The sequence below is a fragment of the Etheostoma cragini genome, chromosome 15, assembly GCF_013103735.1.
Source record: "Etheostoma cragini isolate CJK2018 chromosome 15, CSU_Ecrag_1.0, whole genome shotgun sequence".
In the NCBI taxonomy this organism is placed as follows: Eukaryota; Metazoa; Chordata; class Actinopteri; order Perciformes; family Percidae; genus Etheostoma; species Etheostoma cragini.
In genome coordinates, this window is record NC_048421.1 from 22696756 (window position 1) to 22707857 (window position 11102).

The 11102-nt window shown below is 42.2% G+C and overlaps 1 protein-coding gene across 2 annotated transcripts in view; it reads right to left on the reverse strand.

Annotated features, from left to right (window-relative positions):
- Positions 1-7293: 7293 nt before the first annotated feature.
- The window catches only part of yipf2 (Yip1 domain family, member 2), a 7034-nt gene continuing 3225 nt past the window's right edge, over positions 7294-11102 (reverse strand). For both annotated transcript variants that reach the window (XM_034893749.1, XM_034893750.1), the window contains exons 4-9: positions 10564-10644; positions 10299-10386; positions 9959-10075; positions 9680-9846; positions 8650-8832; positions 7294-7901 (exon numbers count right to left, since the gene is read on the reverse strand). In XM_034893749.1, coding sequence (XP_034749640.1) covers positions 7812-7901; positions 8650-8832; positions 9680-9846; positions 9959-10075; positions 10299-10386; positions 10564-10644 — 726 coding nt within the window. In that variant the 3' untranslated portion in view covers positions 7294-7811. The remainder of the gene's footprint in view (positions 7902-8649; positions 8833-9679; positions 9847-9958; positions 10076-10298; positions 10387-10563; positions 10645-11102) is intronic.

The following is an 11102-nucleotide window of genomic DNA, read 5'->3' on the forward strand; positions in this document are numbered from 1 at the left end:
CCCCCCCCCCCCCCCCCCCCCGAATCCGTTGGGACTTGAACGTGTGGTCGGCGGGTGTCCACCCTCCTCCCTCAACATGTATCTCAATCCCTCCACTTCCCCTCCTCCTTTCTCGTTTTATATTTTATAAATGTGTCATCATGAACCCCCCCCCAAAAAAAAAAAAGTGGTTCTTCAAACCCTTTCTTCCCTTAAGGATCACTTCGCCGCCAGATACCAGCACCAGTCCGTTTCTACGATTCTCCACACCTCTATGACAGATCTACACTGACGCTGTACAGTAGGACACTATCATCATCATCATCACTTTCTTCAATACTCCTCTCTGGGCGGCCATCTAGGCTTTTTATATCTGATCCAATCTTCAAGGCCCCACCGCACCCCTCTCAAGAAGACCGGACACATTTTCCAAGCTTAGTTTTGGTTTTTAGGCAGAGGCAGATATATATCAGCAAATCTGAAGCCATCTACCCCAATGAGTATGGAAAATATGCTTTTTTTTGGTGACTTGGACAAACGGACCTTCTAGTTCTGCTCAGTACCCACTGCATGGTCCTCCTTAAAAGCAGTGGCGTTGATGCAAATGTCAGGTTTTGGGAGAATGGCACACTGGTCACCTTCCATGCTGAGTGAAGAGATAAACAGGCCCTGCAGTTGTCCCGTCTACTCTAGATTGTAGTTTCCAGTCCTCTCTGCTAATACCTCGGCATACACTACACTGACTGACTGAAAGTAGGCTCCATGTTAGCGTACATCACATCAATTGATAGTTGGCCTTATGGGTACATAAGGCCATGGATTGTGTTCTGTATTTTCAAAGCTGCATGAATTGATATTGGTGAGGCTAAAAATCCCCATAAAAGCTGAGGGTGTTCACCCTACACACAGGCATTGGATCTATTGTTTAAACACCAACATTGATTAGTGCTGCTTTAAATATGCTTGTACATACCTGGGATGTGGTTAGCCTAGCCTTGCTCAAAGGCTAGAAAACGACCCCACTGTTGTTATCTAAACTTAAAATATACACCCGTCTTTAATAGGTCAAAACTCCTTATTAGACATTTTCAAAGCAGCGTGGCGGAGGAATTGTTTGACTAACGAGCAGCAACTCCTCGTAGTGGAGCATAGCAGCGTCCAAAGGGAACAAAAACCCAGCTGACACTTTTTTTATCTTCTCTGACAACCAATTAATAAAAGGAGTTTTTGGAAGGTGTATCTTGTCTGATTTTCGACAGAGCTAGGCGGACGTTTTGTCATGCCATCAATCTTAGCACCGACATGTATCTCTGTACCACACTCACTCAAATCAAATGAATGGGTCGCATCGTTTGCCTGTGGGTTTGATGAACAAACACGTTTCCTATAATGCTGGATGGGTTAGAGCTGCTACAGGTTCTAATGATCTCACTTTTGAGGCAGGGTTATGGCCGTATTATGATTGTGTCTAAAGGAAGCCTCCTCGGGGGCCGCATCTCACTGCCAGCCTGATCTCTCTGAGAACTCAGTCTCTGTAGTCGAAGAACACACTTAGTCTCTCCTTAAAAGCTGGGTGCGGATTTTAATACTTTTTACTCAGTGACCAAATTTCCTCTTAAGTAAAAATACCTCGTCAGTCAATACCCCATTTCAGTACCTGAGGTGTAAATGTCAGCATCAGTGAGCTAATAAGCACGCACCAGGCTTCTACCAAGATCTAATGCTGCTGATTGGCTGTCTAATGTTACCCGTCGTATAGACAAAAACAAAATAAAAAAATTTGTGCTGTAATGTCTTTTAGTTTGGAAAAATTGGGATCAAAAAATGTATTGTTTAGGAACCGGTAACAAAGTCACGCTACCAGCATCTAAAACGACACCCAGCCTCGTTCTTGTTGCCTTTAAGTCGTACACACAAACGCCGACAGTAGCTTGAGGGAGGGGGAAGGGGGGGGGAGATCCGACACGTAAGGTGACCAATGTGACAATCTCCCAAAACCTTGGTGTCTGCAACTGTAAGCCTGCTACATCGCCCCATATTTTCCTTGAACAGCTTGAAGTTTTTTTGTTTAGTTTTTTTAAGCTGAGAGGACATATCGTCATTCGTTGAGCCACATTGCTCCAGCACAGTTGGAGGAGGAAGATTCAGCGAATGAACCAGTAAGGACCTATGACCCAGCTGGTTGCCGGAAGGAGAAACGGTGTGCTGGATTGGCAGCATCCTAGTTTACATCCTCGCTTTTATTTCCCCCACCCCCGATTCTCCTCCTTGACCTCCGTTTTTTTTTTTCTCAAACTGTGAGACTGTCTCAAAGAGACTTTGATGTCGAGGCGTGGAAGACTGGGCCAGTCCACCCCGCCCCCCCCCTCCTCGTCCGTTCACTACGTATGATCTTCAACATATCATGCCCCAAGACCTTTGTCCCCCTTTTATCAGTCACGGAGAGGACTGACACATGTATGCATTGCTTCCAGTGTCACAACCATTGGACTCGGTTCGTTTGTAATTTACGAGTTAGCGAGTTTTAAGAGAGCTGAGGAAGAAGAAAAAATGTCTCTTTGTAGGATTAACCTTTATTTGTTATCTTTATTTTGTTTTTTCCTTTACAAAAAAAAACGACAAACAATGAAAAAAAAAAAAAGAGCGCAAATTAAATGTGGTGGAGATGTTCCAAAACCATCCTGGAATCAGGTGTTGTAGTACTCTTTAATTTGTTCAGTAGACTGTGGACAGCTAACCTATAGCAACCATGTCCCTTTTGTCTTTGAGTCATTGCTCTGTGTGGCTTTCACTTTGATCATGGAAAAGTGCATAAGGAAGATTTTGTGTCATGTTTTATCATTTCTGTGTTGACCAACCAGGAATAATACCTGGTTCACTGTTCACATCGACTCTAGACAGCATCAATACTGCAATACAGTCAAAGGTTTGTGACTTACAGGAACAACAATCTTTGAAATTGGTCCACTATTAAGCGTGAATGCTGTAACCAGCAGCCACAGACCAAGCTGCAATGTAACCCTATGGGGCAAATGCATATTGTCATTTTTCTTTCTTTTTTGCCACTAAAAAGGCTCAGATTATTATTGTACAGCGGGGCTCAAAAGTTTGGGCACCCCAGGTAAAAAATGTATTAATGTATATAAATGTAATTAAGAAGCCAAGAAAAGATGGAAAAATCACCAAAAGGCATCAAATGGCCGATTAGACATTTGTATAATGTCGCAAAAAGTTCCATCATTTACACTTTCAAAATAACAGAAAACAAAAGAAAATGGCGTCTGCAACAGTTTGGGCACCCTGCAGCGCTAATTTGGCATGTATCACAGCTTAGAAACGCTTCTTGGAGCCAGCCAAGAGTCTTGATTCTTGTTTGAGGTATCTTCGCCTATTCTTCCTTCCAAAAGTCTTCCAGTTCTTTGAGATTTCTGGGTTTCGCACTGCTCTTTTAAGGTCTATCCATAGATTTTCAATTATGTTGCGGTCAGGAGATCGTAAAGGCCATGGCAAAACCTTCAGTTTAAGCCTCTTGATGTAATCCACCGTGGATTTTGGGGGGTGTTTAGCATCATTATCCATTTGTCGAAGCTATCCTCTCTTTAACTTCAGCTTTTTCACAGATGGGATCCATTTTTCCTTCTACTTGTGAAATGTTCCCTGTGCCACTGGCTCCAATACAACCCCAAAGCATGGTTGGGCATTTAAACCTTAAGATTGACATCACCTGGTCTCTCCAGACGATGATTGAGAACAATCCAAGACACTATCAGGTCTCAGCTTTCGAAAGGGGGGGTACACGCTAGAAACTCCGAAGGGTGCCCAAACCTTTGACAGATGCCATTATTTAGTTTTCTGTTATTATGAAAGTGTAAATGATGGACAACTTTTTGTGACATGTACGAATGTCCAATCTGTCATTTGATGCACTTTGGAGATTTTTCCATCTTTTCTTGGCTTCTTTATGCACATTAATTCAAATTTTTACCTGGGGTACCCAAACGTTCGAGTCCCACTGTAAGTACAGTCACAGTATTATGGAACGGATCCCTACAGACCTTTCAAAACTCTTTACGACGTTTCTGTTTAACCAGAAACCGCTCTCAAGTTGCGAGGGCTAACCCACCAGACTCCATTTAAAAAAATAAAAACAGTAATTTTAGTGTGTATAAAGCCAACATATTTCCACATGTAAATCTGTAAATTATGCGTTTATTTCAACCCAAACTAGAATTGTGATGGTTGGAAAAGTTAAAAGATGAGCCACAACCCAAATAATTTTGTTTTATAAAAGGATCTTACTCTTTAACAGAAGGTTGACCTTAGAAATCCTTTCCATAATGTTGTCAGACATTTAGAATAGTAATCCGAGTCAGTCAGTGGCAAAACAAGCACTTTTGTGACTGTAAATACAACCTGAAATACACATTTTTGTAAAAGAGCAGGTCTAGAAACTTAACATTGGCCTATTAACTTACGTTGACTGCAGCGATCTTGCTAAATAACCGACCAATGTTAAAACAGAGAATAGGGTCCAGGTTGAAAGAAACGGTAGTTACCCTTTAAGGTTTTATTGTTAGTCGCCCTATAGTGGCCGTAGTTATTATGGCATAAAGACGAGAAAGAAATGCAAGACTACTAAAAATGTTCTCCCCACACATCACCGAGGCCAGGTGCAAATCTCCTGTACACCCCAGAGAGCGCTTGTCTCATCACAAGGACCTGCTGCACAATGATGCCACATGTCACGCGTCTTCCAGATCAGATACCCCCTGTGGAGGACATGCCAGACGACCCAGTCGGACACACCTAATGGAGATGGCATGATCGCTTGACTGCTTAGCTCATGAGGTATGCTAGCATGTAGTTCTGTAAAGTGTTACAGCAGTGCGGGACTTTAGCGTATAAATGAACGTCTAATGGCCTACTTTCAAGCCCCTGCCATACAAATTCACACAATGCTAATCAAGCCTTCGACTTCCAGGGAAAGCAATATCAGGGCACGCCCTCATACTCTGTTTGTGACTGGCTAATAGTCCTTACCTATCTACTGTCAGGGCCCTCATATTCTACTTCTGACTGGCTAGTAGTCCTTAAATAGGTACTGTCAGGGCCCTCATACTCTGCTTCTGACTGGCTAGTAGTCCTTCCCTAGGTACTGTCGGGGACCTCATATTCTACTTCTGACTGGCTAGTAGTCCTTAAATAGGTACTGTCAGGGCCCTCATACTCTGCTTCTGACTGGCTAGTAGTCCTTACCTAGGTGCTGCGCATGCATGACTCCTAACAAAAATGGAACAGAAGTGAGATGTCTCACTCTGTAGCTAAAACAGAGAGCTCAACACACAGGGTGAAAAGAGGAGCTGCAGCAATGTGCGGTACAACAAAAATATGGTGTTTTTTGGAAAAAGTAAATGTAGACTTATTATAATATAACCTAATACAATTATGAACCTGAAAATGAGCAGAATTGGAGTACTTTAATAGTTAACTATCTAATAATGTCAGATACTGCTGAATAAGAACCTTCACTTTTAATGGTTCAAGTACATTTAAGTGATAATACTTCTTTACTTTAACAACATAGTATTTTCACTAGGGCTGAACTAACGATTATTTTCATTGTTTATTAATCTAGTTTGGTCTAAAAAAATGGTGAAAGATGTCCATCAGTGTTTTCCAAAGCTCAAGATGGCGTCCTCAGATGTCTCACAGAGTGAAGAAAATAGAAAATATTCACGTTGAACAAGTTGGAATGAGAGAACTTTTACTTTTTTTTCACAAAAAAATGGCTCAAACTGATTAATCATCAATCAAAATAGCTGGTGAATAATTAAAAAAAGTTAATTTTAGTCTAAATAATTCCTAATTTCTGCTTTTCTATCTCAAATATTAGGTATAATTTCCTAAAAAATTAGGTTTATTGACCATAAATTCCAAAAATAACTGTAAAACTGAAGTTAATAGAAACATTGAAAATAGCGTCACATGTGTAAAAGGAAAAGAATGTAAGATAACGTTTTTTTTAAAAATTGATAAAAAGCCTCAACAAAAGTGTTGATTTTCAATTTTGACGAGAAGACAACACAAGGGTTAAGATGGAACTTGACACATATGTAATTTATAAAATATGTTTTATTATAAATTAAACTACCAAACATTTAGAATGCCTACAAGTCCAACAGACTACATTTACTTTCACTTGTAGAGGAGTATTTTGACTGTGTGGTATTTGCTACTTTTACTTAAGTAAAATGATCTGAATACTTCTTCCACCGCTGTAGGGATCCCAATCAAGCGCCTGACATCATCCTGGGAATACCTCGGAGCCGTGACGTGTGATGTCATCGATAGCTGTGACTGTAGCTATTCAATAACCATGAGAAACGAGATTACGCACTCTTAACTTTATTAACAAAAAATCCCTAAACAGCATTACAGTAGGGAATAAATAAATCAGACATAAACCTATTTCTCAATTTACAATAACTCCTAAATAGGGCTGGGCGATATATTGATATCGTGATATGAGGTTAGATATCGTCTTACTTTTTGGATATCGTAAGTGTCCTGGTTTTAAAGGCTGCATTGCAGTAAAGTGATGTCATTTTATATTTTATTAGAACTTCTATTATTTTTACCTTTTCCCCACTTAGTCATTATATCTACATTTTTGAAGATGATCTATCTTAGATATCATCGTGAAGATATTTTGCTAATTGTCAACCCTGTAATATTGACACAATATATTGACATTGATGTATTAGGACAAGAATATCGCCATATCTGATTTTCTCCATATCGCCCGGCCCTGCTCCTGGAGTCCTTCTGAGTTTGACCGGTAGGAGTGGTGTGGTGCGTCCAGTCTACGACTGAAACACATTCATAACGCTGCACTACTATATGGAATGGCTTCCTTCCTATAGTATTGATTAACAAACAGAAAATATAAATCGACATGTCAGTTATCAATCAGAGACTTAGAGCAACTCGGCAATGTTAACTTTAGCATGCTAAAAATGAAAAATAACAATGCTAACATGCTGATGTTTAGTAGTAGTGCTTACGACGTGGGGGGGGGGGGGGGGGGATTAGAAGTTGGAAAAGAAATTATACATTGCCGGCATAAGTATTTACGCATTTGTGCTAGCCTTGTAGTCACCTACATTATATAGCTTAAATAATCTGATATTAAATAAGCAATTATGTTATATATTTAGAGCAGTTCAACCAAACCATGTAAAGTCCCGTTTAAGATTTTTCTGTTCCTATATGAACTAAACAAAAAAAATACAACTAATTAGCTTTATTTAAGCATAAAACAATCCCTGGTTTTACTGTCTTTAGACCTTTTTGTTGCTAAGAAATAATGAATTTATTCAACAAGTACTGACGTGATGCCACAGCCCGGTGCAACTCTTTTCTCTAAGTGTTGTCCATCTGATTTCTCGTAAGAAGGAATAATTTGATTTATGATTGTTTTTAGTTCAGAAGTGATGAGTGGGTCTCTTTTAAAGTCCTGTTTGAATCTTCCCGGGGAATCACAGCGTTAAGGAAGCCATGCACCACGTCCCGAGACATCACAGTAGAAATGTTCAATTATTGCAGAGGAAGTGCTGATGCAGTCGGAGTAGAAACACCTCAGGAGCTATCACACACACACACGCACACGCGTACGCACACGCACACGCATCCCAGCGCTTCATCACACAGAGAACTTGACAGATGACACAATGGCAATAACCAACATAGCCCAAACCCGCCTGTCTCTACACGGTTTAATATCTGCACGTGATTCCTAACACAACAGACAGCCTTCATTTCCTCTCTATTGGTCAGTGGGCTTTGGTGGCCATCGTTATGGCAACCGGGTGGGTTGTAGGGGCCGTTGTCGGTACGTGGACCGCTGTCTGGAAGAAGTACATCTGAAAGAAAAGAGAGAACGTGTACTAGTCCGTCAAGGTTTAATGTGTACAACTGATTAGGGCCGGATCCCAATATGGAAATATTTGTTCAATGGTCAGAGATTCAATTTTTAATTTTGAGATTTTCTTTTTGTTTTGTCGGGATTAAGCTGCTTGCTAATTTTCCGCTAGCCTCTGGCTAATTTCTGCAGTGCTATGTCGTCCAAACAGCCAAGAAGGAAGAAATGTTGAGTTACAAGCACAATTTAATTTAAGTGGTTTCTAAATATTATTGAGGAATAGTTGATATATTCCAGCTTGTGATTATCCGTCAACATCCATTCCTTTAATTTTAGTAAAAAATAATTTCTGCTTTTTTACCTCCAACATTAGGTATAATTTCCTATAAAGGGTGAGGTTTATTGAACATAAATTCCAAAAATAACTGTAAAACTGAAGTTAATAAGTTAGTGTTACGTAGTGTTAAATGTCAAAAAAAGTGACAAAAACGTAAGAAAACTTAAAACATCGATAAAAGTGTTCTTTTTCCAGGGTGAAGTGCAATTGGATAAATTGGTTTCCCCCGCCGCTGCCACCGAAGCTTTTAACATTCGCGGTTGAAAAATCCAAAAGCGACAAAGCTAAAAAAAAAAAATGGTATTTGGTACAGCCTGCAAAGAAAACTCCAGAATACTGTCTAACACACAAAAAATATAATCTACAGTTTCCCGACAGACAGCGTTTGGGTACAGTTGAGGAGCCCACTGACCTTGCAGCCCACAGCCAGCAGCGTGTGCAAAACCACGATGGTCACAACCGTCGCCACCGCCGCCACCTTGGTGTCCTCGCGGACAACAGGCCAGAAGGTGAGGACCAGGACCGAGCCGGAGATCACCATGGCAACCACGATCAGTGTCCAGCGCAACCACTCAAACGGAATGATCCACAGAACCTGGAGATGGCAGGGTTGCACGTTGTTTACAGATTATTACGATGTTCGCCCTTAAAGACAATATCCCCACTAAGCTGTTCACATGGCTAATGAAAGTCAATGTTCCACTAATGTTCCCGGAGGATGTTTTCAAAGTTTCCCCACGAACTTGTTCGTCCATAGCGAACACAGCCTCGCTCTTTCATTCCTTAAAACCTGAATAATACGAAGCCTGGGACCTAGGATCTAAGCCCTGGACGCAGCAATGGTGCCCTTGCAAAATAGAAAGACATAGCAAAGGGGGCGTAGGATGTCAGGTTTTATCCCATCTGCTGAGCCAGACTAGGGTTAGGTTAACCCATCTCTACAAGGTACTGGTCTTGGGCTTTCCATCCCATAACATGATCTACACCACCAGGTGGAGTTTTTTCCCCAGCCGTCAGGGAGTTGTGGACGTTTCAACCTTTCTGAACACTTTAAGGGCTTCTTCCTGTTCTTCCACCTGCTCATCTGGGATTCTAACCTCTGGTGGATTTCTGAGGACTATGGTTACCTGCTCCTCAGATCTCTGCAGGGTAAATCCAGACAGCTAGCTAGACTATCTGTCCAATCTGAGGACTCTGGTTACCTGGTCCTCAGATCTCTGCAGGGTAAATCCAGACAGCTAGCTAGACTATCTGTCCAATCAGAGTTTTCTGTTGCATGACTACTTTCAAAGATCCTGCCCGAGGCTATGTTCTATCCGGTGCTTAGCACCGCCCATGACTGTGTGGACTAGTGGACTAGGCAGACCCTGCTTCGCAGCGCTGTGGAGGAGGGTCTGGCAACGCGAGACCATTGTGACCCTGAACATGCACGAGGGACTCACCGAGGTGGGGATGTAGATGGAGAGGGAGTAGCCGTAGACACACACCGTCTCCAGGAAGGAATAGCCTCCGATCTGCCTCTCAGCCCCTTGCCGCCAGGTCAGGAAACCCCAGACGCCAATGGGCACCAGCCAGGCGTACATGAAGATCACTACTGCAGCGATGGTCACTGTTGTTGGCAGAAAGGAGACTCAGCATGACTCAGCACGGGACTCGGCATGACTCGGTAAAACTGAGACAACGTGATTTCCGGTTGATCAAAGACGCTGTGGAGGACTTACCTCTGTGGAACTGGGGTCTGTAGTGGTACGACGGGTTCCCCAGCTCGCTGAGGAAGGTGGACAAGTTCCCACTGATGGCTACCGAGAAGACCAGAGTCACACAGATCCAGAATGGACCTGCACACACACGCACGCACAGACAGACTCGCTCAGACCCACTCAGGAACCGCAGCCGACAGCTGACCAGTCCCACTTCTTGTCTCCTGGCGTGTAGTCTACTTTTCAGATGCACGTCAACTAGTGCAGCCTACGACTCCGCCACACACGCCACAACACACAACTATACATCTAGCTTCAATAGCACATACACAGATCTGATTTAGGATCTCAGTTGGCTTACCATACAGATCTGGGTTACTCCGTAGGTGGTGTTTGACAAAGTTTCTTCCAGGTAACGGCATCACTGAGCCCTTGACTCTGTCCAGAACCTGCAGCACATGATGGGGTGTCGAGCAAAAGAACAGACTAAAAGTTAATGTCGTGATAAAACACGTACATGTATTTCTCTGAGCTTGGTTTATCATAAAGAACCTCTTGTGTCCATTGTTCAGCTGAATATATGTCGGTATAAAGAGTGTAGTTGTGGAGAGGGGAGGGGCTCGTACCTGCATTGTGTCCACGTTGAAGAAGGACTGATAGTACTCAAAGGTCCAGAAGCCACCGCTTGGTTTCTGTCCTCCTAAAAGCTGGAGACAGACAGACAGACTGACTTTATTGTATCAAGACAATGATACAATATTGACTAGTGCGGTCAGGTAACACAATCCATTTGAACGATGTCCATTTTTCCTTTTGGCCTAGGAGACTTTGTAGTTTTTTTTTCACATGCTGTTGCAGTAACGTTCGAAAAACTACAACACCACAACGGATCTAGATAGACCGGAAACAAAACAACAGGCACGCCGTTTGGGCTTGTGAGCCGGGCCAAAGAGTAGTAACGTTACGTTTTGAGTGGATGGCGAGCGCGATGCTGAAAATACAAAGTATTAGTTTCACCCTTTTATTGATGGCCAGTGTTACATTGTATGAGAGATTACTTGCTCCAAGTGAGAATGTTAGTGTGTGCATATAAATATACAGTGGGTACGGAAAGTATTCAGACCCCTTTAAATTTTTCACTCTTTGTTTCATTGCAGCCATTTTC